This window comes from Phycomyces blakesleeanus (genome assembly GCF_001638985.1).
Source record: "Phycomyces blakesleeanus NRRL 1555(-) unplaced genomic scaffold PHYBLscaffold_2, whole genome shotgun sequence".
NCBI lineage: Eukaryota > Fungi > Mucoromycota > Mucoromycetes > Mucorales > Phycomycetaceae > Phycomyces > Phycomyces blakesleeanus.
Window position 1 is genome coordinate 346,486 of NW_017265135.1, and position 24,141 is coordinate 370,626.

At 33.7% G+C, this 24,141-nt stretch overlaps 6 protein-coding genes across 6 annotated transcripts; 2 read left to right on the top strand and 4 right to left on the bottom strand.

Annotated features, from left to right (window-relative positions):
• Nucleotides 1-6,934: 6,934 nt before the first annotated feature.
• Nucleotides 6,935-7,897, top strand: PHYBLDRAFT_58237 (Homeodomain-like DNA binding domain-containing transcription factor; the record flags this gene model as incomplete). The annotated part of the gene is made up of 4 exons (XM_018440283.1): nt 6,935-6,951; nt 7,004-7,200; nt 7,303-7,555; nt 7,597-7,897. The coding sequence occupies 4 exons, from the start codon at nt 6,935-6,937 to the stop codon at nt 7,895-7,897; spliced, it is 768 nt and encodes a 255-aa protein (XP_018297232.1).
• Nucleotides 7,898-9,595: 1,698 nt separating this feature from the next.
• Nucleotides 9,596-9,973, bottom strand: PHYBLDRAFT_139229 (hypothetical protein; the record flags this gene model as incomplete). Its single annotated transcript, XM_018430183.1, has 3 exons — nt 9,596-9,715; nt 9,769-9,836; nt 9,952-9,973. 3 exons carry the CDS (start codon nt 9,971-9,973, stop codon nt 9,596-9,598), a joined length of 210 nt encoding a protein of 69 aa, XP_018297233.1.
• A 1,264-nt stretch (nt 9,974-11,237) lies between these two features.
• Nucleotides 11,238-12,234, bottom strand: PHYBLDRAFT_58238 (hypothetical protein; the record flags this gene model as incomplete). Its single annotated transcript, XM_018440284.1, has 5 exons — nt 11,238-11,347; nt 11,380-11,475; nt 11,608-11,633; nt 11,996-12,069; nt 12,223-12,234. 5 exons carry the CDS (start codon nt 12,232-12,234, stop codon nt 11,238-11,240), a joined length of 318 nt encoding a protein of 105 aa, XP_018297234.1.
• Nucleotides 12,235-12,464: 230 nt separating this feature from the next.
• Nucleotides 12,465-13,961, bottom strand: NDI (alternative NADP(H) dehydrogenase; the record flags this gene model as incomplete). Its single annotated transcript, XM_018427929.1, has 3 exons — nt 12,465-12,976; nt 13,179-13,673; nt 13,913-13,961. The coding sequence occupies 3 exons, from the start codon at nt 13,959-13,961 to the stop codon at nt 12,465-12,467; spliced, it is 1,056 nt and encodes a 351-aa protein (XP_018297235.1).
• A 1,430-nt stretch (nt 13,962-15,391) lies between these two features.
• Nucleotides 15,392-16,862, bottom strand: PHYBLDRAFT_154088 (hypothetical protein; the record flags this gene model as incomplete). The annotated part of the gene is made up of 3 exons (XM_018433296.1): nt 15,392-16,073; nt 16,239-16,307; nt 16,450-16,862. 3 exons carry the CDS (start codon nt 16,860-16,862, stop codon nt 15,392-15,394), a joined length of 1,164 nt encoding a protein of 387 aa, XP_018297236.1.
• A 6,051-nt stretch (nt 16,863-22,913) lies between these two features.
• PHYBLDRAFT_58241 (hypothetical protein) lies at nt 22,914-24,141 on the top strand (the record flags this gene model as incomplete). The annotated part of the gene is made up of 7 exons (XM_018440285.1): nt 22,914-22,952; nt 22,999-23,008; nt 23,095-23,156; nt 23,346-23,417; nt 23,660-23,723; nt 23,872-23,957; nt 24,037-24,141. The coding sequence occupies 7 exons, from the start codon at nt 22,914-22,916 to the stop codon at nt 24,139-24,141; spliced, it is 438 nt and encodes a 145-aa protein (XP_018297237.1).

Sequence of the window (24,141 nt, forward strand, 5' to 3'; positions counted from 1 at the left end):
CTTAATAGCGATGACAGAACATAAGATAAAAGTGAATAAATATCATCAATTATTTCGCGATCGATTGAGATTAACAAATTATTAGAGTTTTCAGTACATCTAATTCTGATAACATGTACGCTTTTTAGGATGCCTAAAGCTAATTATCGTCAAGTGTGCATTACTTAAATAATAATAAAGAATATACTCCAAGAACCGCACAATAGATATAGGCCGGCGCTCTGCAGACTTTAATTCTGCCGTTGTAAATTCCTTTTCCTTTTCTTGCAATGGCTATTCGGTTAAGATAATACTGCAGCTTACTGTGAAAGCCCAAACATAATCATATGCTTATACCTAATCACAGTGCAAAGAGGTATGTGTAATATGCTTTTTATTGTTATTTCAAAAGTAAAACCTCCCCATACTTTCTTGTAAAAGGCTTATGAAAGAAAATATTAAGTGTAGTGGTTGGGGCTGTGGTACATATATAAAGAAACAAGAGAAATGTTGAGAAACAGATCCTACATTTAGACACTAAAAAAATCTTCTAGCATATATTGAAATTGTATATTTATTAGTAGTAGAGTAAATTATCAGAGCTTTATATATTTCCAAATGTACCATTGGAATCAAGACCTGTTTGCAAAACAGCTTTATTTCCATTCAATAGTAAATCCTACTTAGGAAATGCCATTCCATATCCATATATTGGTGTTTAAGCTATCAAGTAACTCTAAGTAACTCTAATTTGACACACTAAAATTCATATCTACAACTTTATTTTGTATAGATTTTCCTCAATATTCATAAATATCCCTTATTTTCTAATATCGAAAAAAAAATGTTTGTCATTATAAAATTCCCGCTGGTTTACACTAAAAGGCCATGTTTCGATATCCACTCTTTTGTTTTTAGGAGAACACCTGAAACATAAAATTTAACTAAAATTTGGAGTTTTACTCTATCAATAAAATATGTACAGAAAGTTAATGCAAGTTGAATAGTGCTTGTCTAATCAAAGATGATGAAAGTATTCGTAGAGATACCAAAGATTCGAAAGACGGCAGGATTCGTATAGCCGATGTGTACGCAAAAGGAAATATTACTAATTCCACTACATTTGGATATAAAAAAGAATAGTGTTTGAACTCAGATAGAGTATCATTTTGTGATGAGCATCTGCAGGGAAATATGAAAACCCAAAATACTTACAAAGAAGGGCAATGCTTTTTTCTTTTAATTTTAGCTTTTAATTTTTGGTTTCTAATCAGGTAGCATTCAATTATTCTAAATTAGTATTGATTAATTAAGCTTACTGGCTATTACCTGTAAAGAAGTAATGGTCGAATTAAATTGTTATATGTAAAAAATAAAAAAATAAAAACATGATCCTCATTATGTCGTAAAGATTGCTTGACTCACATAATACAAAGGAGTTGTAAGAAAAAGGTAGCTCAAGTCAAAAACTATTTAAGGATCTCTTTAAAAAAAGATTACTTGGTAATTATGAAAGTATTATGATAATAATACAGTGCAAATATGTGCATTTGTTTATGTATTTATATATCATAGAAAGACAATTAAGATGTCGATACTTCAGTATATAATTATCATTTGATCCTGCAGCCGTTGAGATAATAGCCATGCATCATTGGAAGCTAAAAATTATTTAATTGTCATTTTATTTTATGTTAATAGTGGTTTCACTTTCTCATATACTCGTATGTGTGGCAAAATATGGGTCCCATGAAGATACAATAATTCTAGGCGCTTGGTTTCAGAAGTAAAAACGTCTTATGCATGCATACCTTTGTTTTATGGGCTTAAAATTCATTATATATTCTTTTAGAATATGGATTATGATAGTATTGTTGAAAACTTCTCCAACCATATTTGTCTGTTTGTTTGTTTCTTTTCTTATATGCTCATAAGTAAATTTGAGGATAATGGCAGTAGTGACCAAAGTGTAAAAATGGCACAAAAGTATGGCCCTAGTACATTCTTCTTTTCCATAAATATATTGAAACTCCCAGTATTCTTTTGGTTGCTTCATTGTTGATCTTGGTTTTATTGCAAAAATATCAAGGAACATTTGAAAATATTAAACGTAGAACCCAATTATTTTTCCAGAATATAGAAGAGATATAAAGACGGAAAAATGTCGATATTTCTGCACTTATTCTGTTTTTTTTTATATTACATATCCTTCACTTTATACAGTGACAATAGTTTGGTAAATTATCATCCCACATTCAGTTATCATTTGTGCCCACATTTGTTTTTCCATCACCACAGGGTCGCCCTCTCCCATCCCCAAGGCACTTCTTCTTCTTCTTATTTTTGTCCTTTGTCTTTCCTATGTTATTGTTTTCTTGATCCAGATTTCTGCAAGCTGTGGTAAAGTCAAAGAGCATTTGATCTATTCTATATTATTCTATATATGTATACACAGTTACGACTTATACCCATTTGATATACATCCAATCATTTCTTTAAGAAATACAATCACACACATAAAAATGAAAAATTAAATAAAAAGACAATACTTGTCCCCACCCTATTGACCTTTTAGTGCAGAGGTTTTATCATCTCACTTTTTAAACCTGTGGATCTTTGCACAAAAAATAAAGAAATCAATCAGTAAAGGTAAAACCTATTATTACCTTGGGCGTCAAGCTGAAAATAACAGGAGAAATACTTTTGCGCAGTGATATTTTGTATTATTATTGTTAGTAAATATGAGGGTTTTATGGTGTAGGGGACTTTCTTTCTTTGTAATATATATATAAATATATATAATAGTGTGCCTGGAATTAATGAATGAATTACAAAGAAACGCGCAACAAGAATAATGGAATTCCATTAGCCATCACATAATTACATCACTCTACCAGAAATTCTTGGGCTTACAAAAAAAAGGGTGTAACACTAGAAATCAATGTCGTGTGCTTAGATTTTATGCTGGCATTGTAAACAGCTGTGTATGTTCTTTAAAGACCGACGTTTCTTTTTTCTTTTTTTGGACTGAATTAATTCAAGTGTTACAAAAAAGATATATAATACATTTAGTTTATTTTATTTACTTATTTACTCCACAGATCAGAATCTGAATACTATAACATAAAGCAGCAAGACAGTAACAAAAGAAGTGTATTTTAGCAGTGAAAAAAACAGCACATATTGTATAGTTAGTTTAGTTGAATAAAAAAAGAAAGAAAGAGAAAGAAAGAGAAGAGAAGAAGGGAAGGAAGGAAAGAGAGGTATATTCTTTGTTTCGTTCTTAGGTTTGTGTTCATGTATCACCAAGTGGAGAAATAAATAAATATATATATAAACAATAAAAATTATACATGCTCAGCTTGGATAATCCGCCTGACCGGATTACTTACAAATATAAAGAAGAAGAAAGATATCTTTGGTGATAAAACAAGCAAGGTTTACATCTATAAAGCCCTGTGAATACCAGTAATTTAGCTTAGCTCATCTTAACTTAGCCTAGCATAGCTAAGCTCAGCCTAGTGTAGCTTAGTGTATAGCTTATCTTGGCTGAACTTAACCCGGGTTTGCTTGCCTTTCCTTTGCTTGCCTTTCCTTTGCTTGGCTTACTACAGCCCCCTTTTCTTATTTTCTCCGTTGATTTTTTTTTAATGAATCTCAATTGTACACCTTTTTAGTAATATCCAATGTTAGCTAGAGCCATGCCATTGGTTTGTATTTCCACAAAGATAAATATATAAGTAAATATATAAGTAAATAAATAAATAAAAGGGTAAACGGGCAGTTATTGCTGCTGCTGTGCATTTATTTTTATGTTGCCACGGCTACCGCAGTAGCCATGGTTATAAATTTATTATTAATATTATTAATACTCATTTTGGCCCGCTTTTGCCGATTTTATACCACTTTACTTGTAAGCCTTTTACTATACTATATTATGACGGCTTAATTTTTTAGCTTATTTTACATGATAATACACACATACACACATGCACACATAACACATGCGCGTGTGTGTGCGTGTGTGTGCGTGTGTGTGTGTTGTGAGTGTGAGAGAGAATATGTATATATATATTTATTTTAATGAGCGAAATTTTGCCCTGTTTTTATATATGGTAATTGGATTGTACAGATTATATTATTTTATTTTATATATTTATATTTTATATTTTATTTATGTAGGCTCATAGTTTATTTTATTTTACCACCCGTTTTCTCCATCTTCTTCCTCTACAACTTTCCAATCGTTCCACAAAGCCTGCTTGTGATCACGACCTACTAGACTGTTGCTGCCTAGAGACATATGCCGTACATGACTGGATACTGGTCTTTGTTGATGTTTAATGATGTGTGTGTGGCCAAGTGATGCTCGTCGGCCTTTATTTGTGGGCATATCGATAGATCCAGACTTTGCTTGGTCAATGACCACTACCCCAGAGAATGGAACAGGTTGGTGGGACAAATCTATAGGCACAAATAAAGATAAGTCATATATGTTAATATTTGTTTGTTTTCTTTTTTGTAAAGAAGAATATATATAAATAAAATAAAAACAATCTAAAAAAGAAGCATGAAACTTTATCTATAGTTTTGTTATAAAGTTTTACCTTTGACATGAAGCTAAAATGTTCGTACAAAATCAACGACAACGACAAAAACAAACAGTAGTAGAAGCAAAAGATAAAATAATATACGTTAGTTTGCTGAGCAATTAAAGAAAATTTTGCAATTCACCATAGCAACAACAAAAACAACAACATACAGGGAGCTTTTCTTCTTCTTTGTCAGACTTGTGACGCCAGTGTTCTGTGGTTCCCTGATGAGTCAAACACACATACACAAAAAAAAGTCAGAAAAAGAAGTATAGTGTGATGATGATTACTAGCACTACTTCACACGCACAATCCATCACACAAAATTATTATTTCAAGTAATACTCACATTTCGCTTGGTTTCACGGTAAACCACTATGCATAATAAAGCGATGAAACATGTACCCCACACCCAGACATCGTAGGGGAAGAGAGGTTTGTAGACATGGGGGTTTGGCTCATAAGAGTTGGGAGTTGTGGTTGTGGCTGTAGAGGTTTCGGGAATGTCATAAATTAGTGGGAAAGCGTCATCTGCATATGGTGTGTCTTCGTCTTCGTCTTCGTCGGCTTCGTCGTCCTCTTCTCCTCCTTCTTCATAATGTTCTGAGTCATCAACAGAAGCCGATTCGAGAATTCTTTCAATTTCACTTTCGTGTTCTGTTATTGGATGACCAGCGCTGTCATATTGAGCCACGGGTCCATCTAAATTAGAAGAAGAAGTGGAGAGTGGGGTTGATATTGCTGTATCGTAGGGGTGGTGGGATTGGATAGAGTCTGAGTCTGTCGGAGTATCTTCTGGGAGTGTGAGAGGCACCACAGCTTGAGAAAGCTCAATTTCATTCTCGCCTTTTGTGGAATATGGTTCGTCTTTTAATGACAAATCCACTGGCCATGGAGAATCAGGTACAGGGGAATCAGAAGAAGAATCAGAGGATGATAATGAGGTGTCTGTGAATACTGTAGCTGCGTATAGATCCTCAAAATCAATATTGTCTTTGTTCTTGAATATTGGTGGAATGTCTTGGTTTTCGTCCTCTTCATTTTCTTCATCTTCGTCTCCTTCTCCTTCGTCTTCTTCTTCAAACAGGATTTCTTCGCCGATTTCGTCTCCTTCGTCTTCGCCCTCTCCTTCATAGTCTCGAAGGGCGTACACTTGGTCTTCTTCCTGGTCAATTAGATTGGGAATATCATCCTTGACGGTTGTGTCTTTCATGTAGTACACCAGTAAATTATCATCGTCCTGAAAGAAATCTTTTGGTGGGTTGTTTTTTCTTTGGGGCAGGCCATCAGATAAAGAAGGATCAGATAGAGAAGAATCAGATAGTGGCTGTGATGATGATAATGATAATTGTAATTGTAATGATGATTGTTGCTCTTCTTGTTGTTGTTGTTGTGATGATGGTGGTAGTAATAGTTTTGGGGCAGCCAAGCTGTCCAGCAACTCGGTGGCTTCTTTGAGATTGTTTGAATTATGAGTGTCTCCAAGGACTTGCCAAGAAGATGCTGATGCGTTGAGGGTCCAGACGCACAATACAAATAGACTGAGTGTTTTCATGGTAGATTAAGATATAGGAGTTGAGTGTATATTGTGTATAGATGAAATATGTATTATTATTAAAATTATTATTTTTTGAAAGGAAAAAAAACAAAGCAAAAAAAAAAAATATTAAAGAAATAAAATGAAATATAAAGGAAAATAATAAAAAAGAAATATATATATATTTAATTTTTATATATATATATACTAATTGTGTATGCATGCGGCTGGGAACGAAGAAATTATATACAAACAATACATTTTATTATATATTATTTGATATTCTTATTTTGTGTTTTTATTGTGGGTTTATAATTAGGCTCTTTAATATGTACGAGTACAACATCAGTTCAATAGTATAGATTACTTATTTTCTCATCACATGGGAGAAAGAAAGATTATATAGCTCATGAACGTGCCTTTCATGCTCATCTAACTTTTCTCCATCAAATATATATATATATATATATATATATAATCAATGAAGAGATATACAATTTTCCTTGACCTGTTATTATCTATCTATTTTTATTTCATTTTTTTGCCATGACAACAAAAAACATTTTGATTTACAGAAAACAAATTAGTACCTGATTTTCCAGCAAAATGTCGTGCCACTCAAATACTCATTTATTTACTTTATATTTAAATATGATAAAAATTCAAATTGACATGCCAAATAAAGAGCTTACATATATATGTAGATAGTATGATCGATACAATATTTTGCTGGTTTATTTTCAAGTCATCTTTCTTTGTCTCCAAAAATAAATGTGTGTATATATACAGTCACTTCAGAAAAGTAAAGTCGCTGATTTTAAGTTTAATGTCGTGCAAAAAATTGTGCGTTCAACAATGATTACTTTCTTCTTCCTATTTATAATTTATTTTACAGATATTCAAGATGGGCATGCGATTTTCTTTATGAAGACGGACAAGGGCACGTTGCTGATGAGAATGGCGTTGAGCCAATGGATGTTGTTATTGGCGAGGAGCTATTCGCTATTGAAACAACAAGTTCTCGTACTCAGTTCCTAATGAATAACCCTTTGGAAGGACTTAACCCTGTAATGCAACAAGCGACGCTATACGGTTTACTCTGATGAAGAAAAGACTAGATTCTTTCATTTTTTTTTAGCAAATGTTTGAAAGTTTCTACTACTACAAGGCAATTAGGTATTCATATCTAAACAGCACAGAGATGGGACAAACGTTATTACGAGGACCCTAAAAACATCTTTGAGAAGAAAAATAAGCCAGGTCGGCGTTGTATCCTTGGGGAAGAGCATAAACAGTTTCTTTTAAATTATATCGATGAGAACCATTCTGCCGCTGTCAATGAAGTGGTAGAAAGTTTGAAACAAAGCTTTGAAGGTCTCAACGTTTCTCGTAGTACTGTTTACAGCTTTATAACAACTCGGTTTAATCTGTCGATTAAGCAGGCACAGTGAGGGAACTATTAAACAAAGATACGACTGGGTCCAAAAGTGGCAGAAAACTGACCAGGATTTTATACCAAATCGTGTTCTTTCTTGACGAATCAGCCTTTTACGTTAATTTGAAACGGGGTATGGCTTGGTCAAAGAAAGGCACTCCCATAATAGTTACAGTGCCTACAATGAAAGCAAACGCAGCATCAGTTTTAAGTACAATATCCGCAAATGACTTAACTCATGTTAGCTTGCGAGTTCCAAAGCGTATCAAAAAGAGATATATTGGACGTGCGGCTAATGGTTATAACACAGAGACACTGACAGGACATGTTAAAGAGACCAAATTGAATAATTAGGCGTACTGTCAATTGAGACTACTTTTTTTTTAGGTGGATAGTCATACTTTTATATATATTTGCTAAATGTTTCAGAAAAAAGCGCTAATTCTAGACAGATAGCGTTTCCTGGTGGGAGACAACGTTTTGATTCTCCTGGACCACAAGTTATGCCCATTCTGAAATGATCCTTGCATTATGACTCTATTTTTGGAGGAAAGGGTAAACAGAAGTGTAAAATATTTGTCTTTTTATTTCATTATACCTTTTTTTGACTTGAGAAGGACAGGTTCTTCATCCTTTGCTTCTGGCGCGACTATTTGGTAACTTAAGTTGGTGATTTCATACTGGTTCTAGCTTTTTTTAATAACAAACATTGGGCTATTTTCTGATAATATATATGTGAAAGAAAGGGAAAGACATCACACGCGTAAGAAGACTGATAAAAAAAGTAAAATAGCAAACACGTTTGGGTTACAATCTAATGACAGCAACTCCTTATAATCTTCTGCATAACTGGCTATTGATAAAGTGTATTTATGACTAATTACTATTTTTTATGGCCACGTCTAAATTTAGGGCGCAAATGGCTATTTTGCTACGAATATACTGTATTTTTCAGTATATGCTATTTTGCCCTGAAAGATTAGAAAAAAAAAAGAAACCAGACCCCGGACAGGTACTGTATTTTTATTAATTAGCCCAGTTAGATATAAATGTCGTGTCTCATCAGAAAATGTTGGCCCGGTAGGATTAGCGTTTTTTTATATATTATTCATTTTTGTGGGTATGTAATATTGTGCTGTGGTTGTGTTGATTTGTCAATCAGAATCTTAATAATAATAATAAAACAAAATTATGTGATCCCAAGAACATATCAAACAAAACTAATCATGTACAAAAGACTTGTTATGGGAAGTGCAGTTAAATATTAATGTCAAAGGCAAGTTATATATGAACGAATAAAGTAAAATCGGTAGTATTGAGTCCTCAAATAATGTAATTTGATCAACTGAATCCAGTTGTATTTATTCTATTTTTATTACATGAGGACTATACTTACAACATATGTTTCTGTTACAACAGCCTACGATGGCATACCTGCAAAATATATCTAAAAAAAATGTTGCACATCAGGTAGGTACAGCTGCAAAGAACATTCTTGACGCTCAAGGTTTCTGAGAAGAATGATAGGAATACTATTTATTGAGGTACAAATAGTGCGGTAGTAGGGATCTAGGATCTAGGATCTAGGATCTAGGATATATGATCTAGAGAATCGAGTAGTTCAATTGGTATATCCTAATAGATCATCTTTACAATAACGTGAGTTAATGCTTTTAAAATTATTTAGCCTCTACAAAAAAAAACTCCCTTAAGATAATATCACGGATGGTTTTGACGTCCGAGTACTTTGGTGTAATGATGGAACAACCTACACGTGTGCTGTAAGCTACAGCCTTGAACAAGCGTGTGTGAGATAATAGGAACAGGAACAGTCTGCAGTCTATAGCTTATTATTTATTAGATCAACACCGCTACTGAAGTGTAAGGAAAAGACCACAAATTATTTAAGTCGCTCTGTTGCTCTGAGACGAACCTACCTGTAAAAAATGCACGTCTTATTTTTATTTATTTTTACTTTACTACTCTCTTTCTTAACTTCAGTGGTTTGGCGTGTATTCAGGTGTGTACTATGCTGGCATACTGTGAAACGATCTAGGATCTTCCTGCCCCAGAAGTTACTGGAAGAGCCTGGCCAAATCTATCACCAAATACCAAAATGAAAACTTTCAACCGAATGGAACATTCTCGAGCAACCAACTGATCGACAGTATCCTTAATATCTGAAATAGAGCATATTACGGCATTAAGAGTACTCCTTTACTTACCATTAATACCTTTGTTCCCAGATGATGAAGTCGATTTTTCTGGGCAATATGGTAAATTTGGAACTGGCCTAAATAAAACAGATGAAATAGATGAAAATTTCAACGACAAAAAAAAAGGATTTTGAACCTGTGATGCGCTATTCTTCCACCATCTGATAGAAAAGCAATAAGTCTACTGATTACCACCGTGAGAACAATCTTGCATTGTTAACTTATCTTTCTTTTTTTTAAAAAAAGTTTTTTCCAGTTCCACCTGGGCCATCTAAAAACTAAAGCCTTAGTGAACTCGGGGCTATGTAGGCTGCTTGTTGTCTCTTTTTTTTTTAATATTATGCGGTGTACAAAACGCTGATCTTTATTGAACGGAAATTCATCCGGATCTAGTGAAGAGGGTAACTAGACACAAGAAGAGCCTCCTGCCCGTCGATCAAAGGTCTCAATCCATATATACAAACCTGATCCAAAAGTTCTGGCACTAGGTTGGTGGTAGTTGTGGTGCTGGGATTTCTTTTTTAGCAAATGAAGTAAGGGAAAAGATAATCCAGGAACCATGTGACTTTTAATGCTCCACAAATACCTGTCATACATTAATTGGGTTGAATACAAGGGGAAAAAGGTTTCTTTCCGTCATTTGTGCAGCATTGACATAGTCTTCTACTATGGACAAACTGTGACCAATTCAAAGTTAATACATACATATATACGAGTCTTGTTGTGGCACAGCATATATTCCATCAACTGTACCGTATTTAAACATTTGGCGCTGGGGTTGGTCTTTTGTTACTTTAATTTTATACGTGGCGCAAAAGAAAAGAAAAGAAAAAAAACACACACAAAAAGACTCGCGGGACTTGTTTGTTAAAGGCACTGTAGCCAAATTAAAACATGATAGATGTGCTTATGATGCTACTTTTTGAGCAAACAGCCAAATTTTCAGAGTCATGGTAGTAAAATCAGACTCTTGCTATCCCAGTATGAGCCACGAGATTTTGATAAGATAATATATGTATATACAATATTAGGCTAGGGTGCTTTCTAGCGAGCTTAAGAAGGAGACACATGCCTGAGTATCATGATTTTGCAAATTTCATTAACAAATGTCTATTTGGGGTGATATCGGAACTGTATCTGTAGCTGTTAGCTATAGACTTTTCATTATGCAGACGTAGCTTTTTATGTGCATAGTCTTAGAAGCACCGTAATCAAGGTAGTCAAGGTCCCGAGCTTAACATTGATGTGTACGCTTTACTATAAGCACAGGTAAATGATTGTGGGAAACTCTGCTCATTTATTGGTGCAGCTTGGAGACATTTCTTGTCCCAGTTTCTTTATGTTGTCCGTAACAATACACAGAGTACTTGGTCCCATCTTTGATTATATCTTTGCAGAAATTCTTGGGAGATGGCTTTTCTTTTTATGCGACCAGGCATAGAGATTGGGGTGAGTTTATACGGTCCGTGCACTGTATTTTAATTCATAGTGCCGTAAACCAATGTCTGAATGGTAAGGTCTGAGAGTTGAGCGGAAACAATGGTTTGATATTCTTCAAGTGAATTTGGCTTGTCTTCTCTATAAACGACTAGGAGTATTTGGATATTGTAAATACTTTACTTTCAAAACTTGATATCATTGATATGCGTTTTGATCTTGTGTAGAGTACACGCCCTTTTCTTGTCAAATTATCCGTGGACTCCATGAGTATCAAGTCTAAAAACATGAGAGTAGAATTAGTTTCGAGTCTTTTACTTCCGGTCAGTCAAAATTTATATTACAATTTTAGGTTAAATGATATGTGTAGATGAAGACTATTAAAAGATGGAGGTGTCCAAAGTGACGTACAGTGCTCACTGTCAACGAAGAAGGACCTAAAGAAAATGTTAATAAAAACAAGATTTTCCAGATCGTTGTCACCGAGGTCACCTGTATCTTATATGTCACTGTTAAATTCTTAGTGTAGGTAACCTTGGTTACTAACTACATCTTGTTTTTTCGGGGGAATATTTTAACCTCTGTTAAAGCATAAGAGTGATAAATTTTCTAAGCTTCTTTTCCCGGCTCAACTGTTTTAACTTTGAAATAAAAGTATATAATGTTTAATAATTTATCCATTGTATTTATTGAATTGATCATATTGTCCGGCACATCATGCATCTTCTTTATATGAGTTGCGCGATTTGGGATTGGGATTGGGATTGGGATACAATATTTTTCTCGTATTATTTCCTACCTCCCAACTTCAGCCAAGAGCTGGTCAATTGAACCGAGTTGGGACAAGAATGGTAAATTAGTCTCTTTAATAAGCTTTTTGCTTTATATCTATATTTATATTTTGTTCCATGGACTGATCCTTTTTCTTTGATGAATAAGAGTAATTATCTGAAATCCTTTGTTGGTATGTGTTTAGTCTCAATAAAGGATAGTCGACTCATCATATTTACACCAATAGTTCTTTACCCAGATTGACATCGTGTTACAAAAAGAAATACATACACAATAAATAAAAGGTACACAAAACACACATGCCTATCTATATTATGGCGATCATGTCACCAAGTAAAATAGATGAATGAAAGATTTATACACTCTTTTTTTTGCTCATCCTTAATCATATCTATGCTGTATGTGTGAAAATCAGGATTTATAGCAATTGAGATTGATGACTTCTATTTATTTATTTATTAATTGATTAGTAATATTTACAAGTTTGATTTTGGTTTGAATTTCATGTCCAAGTCCAATTGACTTTGACTGCCAGTGTTGGTTTCACTCTGACTCTCCTCAAGTTCACTCAAGAATCTCTCTGCATCTAGAGCAGCCATACATCCTGATCCGGCACTTGTGACTGCCTGGCGGTATCGTTTATCCTGCACATCTCCTGCGGCAAACAGACCAGGAATATTGGTTTCTGATGAGCCAGGTATGACCTTAATGTAACCATCGTTATCAAGATCCACCTGCCCTTTAATGAGCTCTGTGGCAGGTACGTGTCCAATTGCATAAAACAGACCATTGGCCTCAATCTGGCCCTCTTCTCCGGTCAAGGTGTTTTTGGTAGTCACGGCAGTCAAGAGACTTCCGTCTCCAAGTGCACCTGTGGGAGAAGTGTTAAAGTGAACTATGACCTTGGGGTGCTTCAATAAGCGAGCGGCCATAACTTTGGAAGCACGCAGCTTGTCACGACGTACAAGAACATGAACCTGGGAGCCATCTATGAATAGTTCAACAAATATGTAAATAAGTGAAAGGGCCAAATAGAAATATGCGTTTTCTCCTTTCTTTTCCATCTTTCTCTCTCTTTCCATTTTTTGAGAAGTAAAACAGCTTGTAATATAATCCATCCCTTTCTTTCAAACCCTCTCCCTCTCCTTTTTTCTAAATCCCAAAGCATATTCTTTCTTTGAACACTTTACATTTTGTAAGATAGATTGCCTCTTCTGCTGCCGAGTCTCCTCCTCCAATTACCACCAAAGGCTTGTTTCTAAAAATTGGAACTGCTCCGTCACATACAGCACATGCCGAAATTCCGCTTTGCCAGTACTTGTCCTCGCCGGGCAAGTTCATACGTTTAGCAGACGCTCCAGTTGCAATCACAACTGCGTCGCTGGTATCCGAGGGTTCTGAGGCCGAGTTAGTCTCGGTTCCCTCACGCCAAATCTTGAAAGGACGCGAAGAACAGTCGAGTTTTGTGATAGTCTCGGTTTCAATCACAGTACCACACCGAACAGACTGCTCACGCATCTTGTCCATCAACTCTCCACCCATCACACCATTTGGGAATCCAGGAAAATTTTCTACGTCGGTTGTGGTGGTCAGTTGCCCTCCAGGTGCGAATCCATTTGCCATCATTCCTTCGAACATTGTTGGAGCAAGGTTGGCGCGTGCCAAGTAAATAGCAGCAGTATGACCTAAAATATATGTATATTGCGTATACATAAATAAATAAATGAATAAATAAATAGAGAGAGAGAGAGAGATACTAATGAGTAAAGAAACAAGCAAAAAATCAAGAAATTCCTAAGAGTATATTCTTGTCTTTTGTATTCTTAATTGTAAGAGCTATTTTTTCTATCTGTCTGTCTGTATGTATGTATGTATGTATATGTGCCTGTATTTGCATTTATAGTTTTATATCTCTTTTTTTTACCGGCAGGACCAGAACCAATAATGGTAACCTTGTGATGTTGAGGAGCCATTCTGATAGTCGAACTGCTAAAAAGTCGTCGAGAGAGTGGGATTGACAAAAGAGAATTACACACACGTAAAGACATTGCACCACTAAAAAAAAAGAAGGTTCACAAAAGTCAAAAACGACAAAATCTTAGTAAGCCTTAATTTTATTTTTTATTTTTTATTTTGTGGTTTGGTTTGGTTTGGCTTGAAGGTTTGGAAAAAATGAAATTACTATATATGTACAGAGCAATAAAAATCTATCACAATTACCTTTATTGGTACTAGATTACAAAAGTGACAGAAAATATTATTATTGTCACATGCACATATATGATAAAGAAAGATGATTGGCTCACATAAGGATTTACATTTTTTTTTAAAAAAAAAAGAAGATCGAATTTGTTTCAGCTAAAAACACGTCCCTTATTGGATAGGGCCCTTGATTAATCAAAAACATATTGTCCATCAAATAAGCCAATCAAACTACATGCCTATATTAAAGCACTACTTGTGTTTTAATTCAAGGTACAGTGGCTAAACGTTTAGTTCGAGCTTTGGTGTTGTTTTTTGTGTTATCTTTTTTCTTTATTTTCTATTATCATTCTGTAGTAGTATGTTAAATGTAAGTTCATCAATATCATACACACACATATATATATGGCTATACCAATACCAGCATCATACAGACAGTTTCTTTTTAAATAATATATATATACATATATGTATGTATGTATATGTATATATTCAGTTATAAAAGCAAGTGTTACTATTAGTACAAGCTAAATATTATTATTTTTACAGCCAGATCAAAAACTCAAACTAAAAAGAGCACTAGAATAATTATCGGGCGTTTCTAAATAATAGTAAAAATCAAAAAGTCAAAGCACAGTACAGCCCAGTACAATACAGCACATAATAGCAATGTATTGCAATATATTGTATACCATAGTTTGTACATATAGGGAGTGAGAATGAGAGTACACCAGCATGAAAGCCACATATATATATTATCTTTGCTTTGTACAAAAAATACAAAATAAATCAATAGGAGAGTAAGTGAGAGTCTTCTTATGAACACTGGCTACTTTAAACCAAGACACTATCTATTTCTTCCTATCTATCTATATATTTTTTTTTTGATTTTGCTTGTTGCTATTCTTTTTTAGAAATAACAAAAAAAATGAATTCGATATATAACGTTGTGTGTGTGTGTGTAGTAATGGTAGTAGTGATGGTGGCAGTGACAGTAGGAGTGGTAGGGGTGATTCTGTGTGTAATGTGTGTGTAGTGTGTGTATAGTAGGAATAATGGCTTTACAATGATAACAGAAACAAAAGAAAAATGAAATGAAAAAAAGGGTCGGAAGGAAAAATAGCCTCATTTATCCCCGTTGTTGTTGTTTTTGTTGTTGTTTTGTTGTTTGAGTGTCTTTTCACTCTGTGTTTCTGTGTGTTTACATGATAGTGCAGTCCTCATCCTTGCCGTCCTTCTTTTTACTTGTCTTTTGATCGCTCGGTTTTCCTTGCAATCTTTGAATTGCACGCTTATCACCATGCTCTGCTGCCTTTTTATACCACTCCATGGCCTCAACAGGATTCTTCTGGGTACCAATACCAGATTCTGTAAAGTATCCAACTGCGTACTCTGCCTTTGGAAGTTCCTTTTCTGCTGCTCTTTTTGCCCACAGATAGGCTTCTTCATCAGATTGAGGAAGTACGTGGGGTGATCCGACAAGATACCAGGCCGTCAAAGCAAAACATGCTTCTCTGTGGCCCTGCTGAGCAGCAATTGTGTAGTAGTGGATCGATAGGGCTGGGTCTTGCTTGCAGTTGAGTTTTCCATACTCATAACACTCACCAAGTCTGAAAGCAGAAGGTGCGTAGCCTAGCTCAGCGCCTTGGGCATAAAGAGACACGGCATAATCCAGATCAACAAACACGATATTTGGAATACCCTTTTCATGCAATTGACCCAATTCGTGGATAGCATGCGGGTATTCTGATGTAGCACCTTCTTCTGCTCTCTTTAACCACTTTACACCGTCTCTTGGATTCTTCGAAATCCCGAGCTCTCCATTAATCTCTGCCAAACCCAATCGATACATGGCACCAGGATGACTGAGTGCGGCTGCCTTTCTATCGATGCCCAGAAAAGAGTAGAATAAAGAAAGGAAAATAACAAGAAATATACATAGACCAAACGCGTTATTTTTCCTTTCTTTCTTTTCTTTTTTTATTGCACCATATTATGATAAACTAGTGCAACACATAATATCATTCTATAATTATTCCCATTTGTACCTGTAGAATTGGAGTGCTTTTGAACTATCCTTGCGACAGCCTAGAGAATCTTCATAGCATTTGGCAGTTCTGTATACATACACAAACACACATACATGTATATATTTTAGACCAAGCCAAACCAAACCAAACCAAACCGACCCAGCCCATACCAGCCCAACTCAAACTTAATGACTATTATATATATATATATATATATACATTCGCTTACCTAAAAGCAGCATCGGCATGGCTATGTTTGGAAGCCTGGACAAACAAAGGAAACGCCTTGTCAAAATCGTTCTTACCCTTTTTACTCAACAATCCTGAAGCATAGAGGTTTCCAAGATAGTACTGAGACTCTGCATGGCCACGTGCAGACAGTTGTTTTAACAGCTTTTCTGCTTCTGCAAGGTACTCTGAGCGAGTGGTGTCATCGTCGACGATAGACTTTGCGGCCTCAACCATGAAGATTGCAAAGTCACACTGGATATCTGGGCTGTTTGTCTTTTTGGCGTTTTCTCTGTACATGTTGATGGTCTGGTTGTAAGATAAAAGAGAGGCTTTACTTCCAGGCTTGAGATGTGAGTGATCAAGCAGTTGATCGTTGTTGCTAGTACTTCCGGCAATCGAAAGGTTCATCATCGAATTCGGACGTGTTCCAGGAGGGGAGCGGGTTGAACTAGACAAATAAGGGCTTGAGGCGTTTTGGGTTGGTAGTGAGGCCGCAGAGGTATTTGCAGACTGAGCATTATAGTTATTGTTGTTGTTGTTGTTAAGGTGATGCATCGGTTGGTGGGTTGGGATGGGAGAGCTGTCCATGTGTCTTGGAAGTGGAGGCGCGGCCTCAATTGATGAGGATGAGGAAGATGCCCCTGGGGAAGACAGTTGTGGCATAATTTAAATATATATATATATATATATATATAGGTATTTCCTTAGATTTCTATGTTTTTTTTTTATTAAACTAAATGAAATGAGGTATTCAACTAAGATGAATAGAAGAAGAGGAAGAGGAAGGAGAACGGAAGGGATGATTGTTTGGTGTATCGTTTGAAACGAGCGGGAAAAAGAATTATAAAAAAATATATACAAATATACACATTGCACACTACACAGACACACACAACTTTTGTTTATTTTCAATGTCAGCCGAAGAATCCAAATCGTAACCGAGAGCCGAAATGTATATAAATATATTTATATGTGTGCTAAATGACTTGTGCCTACAAAAAAAATAACAAAACAAAACAAAAAAAAAGACAAAAACCTGGGTACGTCATCAGATATCATTTCGTCTACACACACAATATTATTTTTAGTTTCATTCACTATATTCATTTCAGTCACGCAATCCACAATTGCTGTTGTGTGCGTGAGTGTGTGAGCATTTGAGTATAAGGTGTCTAGGAATATATATGTAGATATATATATATACAAAAGCTAAAAACTGCTGAGCCAAAATAAATCATAAAATATAATATATATATATAAGAATCCAAAAAGAAAAGGACAAAAAGAGTGGCTGAGCTTCGTTTTACCATCTTGCCCTGACCTGCTTCAGGGCATAAAACACGCCCATTGGGTAAACAGGTGCATGTTTCAAATCAAATCAAAAATCATAACCATAATCATAACCATAATTATGACATTGAAACTAGAAAAGAAAAAGAAATTGAAACCAAATTTTTGACCTTTAGTAGTTTTGGCAGGAGAGATCGATTCTGTAAATTGATTTCAGAGGTAGAAAGAAGGAGAATAATAGACGTAAGGCTGTTATTGATATATTGATTGGTATATCGGCTGTTATATTGATATATTGGTATATTGATATATTATAATTAAAGAAATCCTGTTGTTCTTCTTTACTATTAATATTTTAATATTAAAGCATGCTCTAATTCTTGACGTAAAAAATACGTCCATAGATATTTTTTTATAGGTAATGAACCGCGAGCTTTATCATGGGGACTGAAAATAGATTATTATTATTACTACTACGATTTTCTGAATTATGTGTCTATAAAAGAGGAATTTCCATTTATGTATACATTAGTTTAATACAGTCACCATACACTTACCCCGATATTTGCGTAACATATACCAATGGACAAAACTTGTATGTCTATATAAAAATATTTATTATATTTTATTATTATAATAAGGAGTTATTTGTAGTATATATATGTGTATATGCAAATGTACATATGTGTACATGTATGTGTATATGTTAAGGAAGCCAAAACTTCAATTAACAGATTAACATTTGTGATAAAATAATTGGAATAATGATCAAATTTCGTTATTTTTTTTTTAGTAAAAGCAATATTATCACAGCTAAAATGTATAATTTGCTTTCAACTTGCCTGTGTTCACTTTGTACTTTGCGTTTTTAAGAATCATTGAAAATGTGTATATATTGCACTATAAAATAAACTTTTACTGCAAACCATTTAGAAAAGAAAAGAAAATCTAATCTTATTAACTAGCTTATTTACACAGTTACAAGTAAGTTTAATATCAAGACAGAAAATACGCACACAGGAATTTAGAGCAAAAAAATAATAGGAACAGAATTTCTATTTAGTGTATCAAAAGTAAGTTTGCACTATGTTTTTGAAAACAGTATAGCAAAATTAGAGGATTTCTAATACAAGATATACAAAATGTGACATCTTGGCGCGACATTCACTTTCAGCAAATAATGCATATCTGGATCAATTTGAGAGAGAGAGAGAAATATTGAACTTGAAAGCGATCAAAGACATATACTTATATATTATATTATAATAAGTAGAAGAATAAGATTAAGATAAGGAAAATAAAATAAAATAAAATTTATAAAAATAAGAGAGTTTTGGCTGACAAAACATTAATCTCCTTAAAGCCTTTATATATATATATATATTTAAATTTAAAAACCATACACTGATATTTCTACCATTATTACAATCATTTTTTGAGCCTGATCTTCATACGCCTTTTTTCTTCCTTTTCTTCTTTATTGATTTTTTGTTTGTAATTCCAAGATATCTTGAATTAATAATATATATATATATATATTAAGGCACCGGTCACCATTAGATCAGTCAATATAACACTGACAGAATATATATATATATTATAGTTTTTCTGTACACGGTTCAGGGATCGGTCCCCACCTCCCCCTTTCCTTCTCCTAACTTTCTGTCTCCTTCTCTTTACTTGTCTATCTGTCTATAAACACACATACATATATATTCTTCTTTATTAGCAATATATCTACTTGATACAGCCAGAGCGATCTGTATTGTACATTTGTTTTTTCTTCTTAGTAATACAAATACAAGATTATAGTATATTATATGTAAGTATGAATGAATGTTTATGTAAAATATGAACTTTAATATTCAAAAAATAAAATATTCACTTTTACATAAACAAAATTAATAAGATTACTAATACATGCGTCGTATTCCTATAAAAGCACCTTGTTTTGTGAATCGACGCAAATATTACCTTTTGGCTTGTGTGTATCTCTGTTGTATCACTTTACTGTAATCTTTTTTATTATAAATATGGTATTAAGATCAAGAAGGTAAATAAGCAAGAATATCTGAACCCTTACTGGATATTATGCTAGACACATTCCAGTTCTTGTTTTTTTTTGAGTCTTAATTAAAGTAGGCTTGATCTTGCTACTATCTCCTATTTTCTAATAATTATTACTATATTATTTCAACATTCATACATATACATACACATATACATTTATCCAGAATTCGTTCAATTGACTATTACTGCCATTCTCTTGCCTCTAAAATAAACAATTCTGATCCGGATCCAATCTTGATTCTCTATCAGATCTTTTGTATATAATAAAAATATAGCCCTTTAGAAAATGGAGTGTGAAATGTTCTTTTGCTTCCTTATCGGTCCATAATTTGTCCGGTTATCCGCGACAGGTTAATATTTCTTCCTCTACCTTCCTCTTTCTCTCTTTATTTTTTTCCTTCTTTCTTTTTCCTTTTTTATTTTTTTTATTTTTTTTTTTTGCTTTCTCTTTTTTTTATCTGATTTTTTTTTTCGTTCTTTCGATCAACATATTGGCTGTAAACTGTAAATTTTCGGAGAGTGTTTTCTATATATCTGACTACTACATATTAATTCGGCGACCCATTTTATGTGTCGTCTATTGAACATCCTCAATACTTTTATTATTTTTACTGTGCATACATGGTGATTTTGATTTTACGTATAAGCTTATTTACCTGGGTTTCTTAGAGCATTAATTCAAATTTATCAGATATAGTCTTTCAATATATGCATATTTACATAAAGAAAGATAACTTTTTGCCTTGAAAAATCGTTAAATGACATGACTTTGGTTGATTAAACAATTCTTGCCTTTAGACTACCATTTGTATTAAACCAATTTTTCCTAATACACTCTTGATCTCGGACGAAAAAAAAAGGTTTATAAGGTTCAAAATTTGAAGATATAATAGCAGGTGTATAGCTTTGTATATATGTATACTTGTATCAATTATAACGGCAATGACATACAATGTGTGAAGTTTAAAACGTGTCAAAAAAATGAGAGAAAAGAACTATGTGAATAATGCATGAAAAAGGAGTTTGTATAAAAAGGGTAGAGAGTAATAGCCTCTTTAGCAAATGGTTGTATCATGTACATCATCATTATTATTATTGTTATTTTGGACGGCAGCCACTACCTTGACAACAGTAAACTTTAGGGAGAGAAAAGGTATAGTCAAGTGGCATTAATGCAATCTACATACCAAATGTGTATCTCTCTGTCGGTACGTGTGTGAACAATGATTGACGCGATTACAATATGAAGAGAGTATGGAACAGACAAAGATAAACGAGTATGGGCGAGAAGCCGAGGAACGTTGGAGATGAACCAAAAATGACACAATTACTGGATCAAGTTTAACAAAGCTGCATAAAATATTCTATATTTTCTGTACTTTTTTCTTAAAAAAAAACAAATAGTATCAAAAACAAGTTTGCCAAGGTAAATTTACATAATATTTATGTGTTTGTGTGTGCGTGTTATAATGCTAAAAAAAAACTTGTGACGATATTTGTGATACTTTGATCGAATCTGGGGGTACACCTCAGCATCAATCTGATAATTTTGCTTTTCGAAGTCTCTTTTACACTGGGCTGAGAAACTAAATATATAATTGCTTTTGACCACCCCGAGACGATGTCTTGAACTATTACCATATTAAAGAATCTCTCATGCAAATACAATTTATGGGTCATTCAAAGCATTTTCTTTCTAGATTCATGTCCATATTCATGCTCATTGCAATGATATATATATATGGATAACTCAATAACAGTTAGCAGAATTTCGGTTTCATAGGTCATGCAAATAGACACCAAACAATGAGGAGTCTGGATCCTGGGACTTGCACCATGCCTAAAGTGCGAAAAGCAATCATTTATGCGAATATCAAGCGAAACTTTATGATTTAACCATAGTAATTCTCCAGTCATCATACAAGATTAAGTAAAAACAAACCTGCTAAAGTTGTTTCAAATAGCCCACAGCGTTAAACAGCTTTTTTTTTAAGAAAATTTTCATTTTGTTACAGTTATTAGCTATATATGCATAAGTTAGTACTTTGGTAGACAGGATATGTATACTAATTGACGTTTTCGATCAAAATATAAATTAATAAAAAGGCTTCTGTTTTCAGTGATGAGACAGACAGGTTTTTAACGTGTAAATCAATAGAAACTGTTGATATATACAAAGAGAAGAGTAATTTACTAAGTGTATGTAAAGCTACACACCTACTATTTCACTCACTATTCTTAAACCTTATTGAATTAGGCTTGTCCAAGGTCAAGAAAAGAGAGAGAGAGAGAAGGGTGTATTAGGAAAGATTGGTTGAATACAAATGATGGTTTAAAGACAAGAATTGTTGAACCAATTAAAGCCATAACATTTGAAGATCGTATAAATCAAGCAAGACATTCATATATAGCTATATATACATGATATATGGTATTTAATATTATGAGCCAATCCTTTCTTTCTTTCTTTTCTTTTAATTGCTTTGTATTTTTGTTAAGCCATTTCTCCAAGTAAATAAGCTATACGCAAAAGATTATTCAATTTCCGAAACAATCATTAGGCTCCGACAAAATAAGAATTATTCTCCGCCAATAAGAAATAAAACTTACAGCTAAAAAACCAATATAAAATATATTGCCTTTTTTGAAAGAAACTTTTTTTTTTTAAAAAAAAAGGGCTAGAATAAACTTAAAGATATGAAAAAAAAAAGAAGACGAGGACGATAGTGGTGAAGACGAAGACGAAGATAAAGGAGAATAAAAACAAACAAGATACTTGTAAGATTTCTCTCTTTTTTTAATTTTCTGACTATCTACCTCTTGCTTTCTAAACTGTCATTTGAATTCCTTTTTTATATATTTATATAAAGCATTATCTTGAAGACAGAATTATATGTGGCTATTTTAAACAGCCCAAAGACACTTGCGAGTCCTTATTTATGCTTTTAGTACGACTATGGCAGATTCATTGCGTCAAAAGTATATATTATAAAGCTACATAAAATAAAATAAAAAGATCAAGTAATTTGCAACGTGGCAACACGCGACGGATAAAATGACGGACCATCTTGAACGTTGGTATCTTGCGGATTCTCGGTGATAATGATTAACCGCCTAAAGTTTAATTCAAAAAAGAAAGAAGTAAAAGTACAATAAAGTAAAATAAAAAATATATTATTATATGTAGGTAATGCAAAGTATTAGGTGGGTCTGCTTTTGTAGGCCTTGATCTGATCTGATCTGATCTGATTTGATTTGATTTGATTTGATTTAATCGGGGCAGGACAAGACAAGAAAAGACAAGACAGGGCAGGACAAGAAAAACAAAAGGCAGGAAAGGGCAAGGTAGGGCAAGGGTAGGGCAGGACAAAAGAAGACAAAAGAAGACAAGACAAGACAAGACAGGGTAGGGTAGGGTAAGGTAGGGTAAGGTAGGGCTGGTCAGGTTACAATAGGTGATGTACAACTATTAGATTTTTGGCTTTTGGTGAATATCATGTAGGTATACAAATTGATAATAATAATATATATTAGAACCAAAAGGGAGATGCGGAAGACGGCGGTGTGATACGGGGAAAACGGTTAAAAATCAAGCGGTTTTATCTGGTGATAAACTCAATTACCCATCTCTCACACAATTACTCATATACGCACAAGCTCGCTTAAATTCACTCAGCTCTCACAATTCACTCAAATCAAAAAAGAGAGAAAAAAAACTGTAATCGATACAAAGTATCATTATTACACTATCACAACATTTTATTTATTTCTATATTTACTTTACCATTTGCTATTATTCTACTTTGCTATTTGATCCTGCAGATCTGATTTGATCTGATCCAGTCTAGTCTAGTCTAGTCCAGCATAGTCTAGTTTGTACTGAGCGGGCTATTGACGGCGTTTTATTCAAAGGTGAGATCGAGATATATAGATTTACGTATAACATATAAATGTACAAAAATAAATAAATAAAGGCTATTTGATTGAGATGGAATGCAAATTGATCCGACCAGCAATATTTATATATATTTATATATATATTTCAGTTTTGTGCATTAAGCCAAACCAGCAGAAATATATAGTAATATACGCGTATTCAGGTGTTACAGAAGAATAAGGACAAACGAAGATAAAGATAAAGAGAAAGTAAGAAAGAGGAAATAATAGTAATACTAAAAGGTACAAAAAATAGACACGGTAAAGATTTACCTTTTCAATATTTTAGTTCATAAAAGGCCTTATTGTTCATCCGAATATTATTATTGGTATTAGTATTGGTATTAGTATTAGTATTAGTATTAGTATTATATACATTTATTTATATATATAA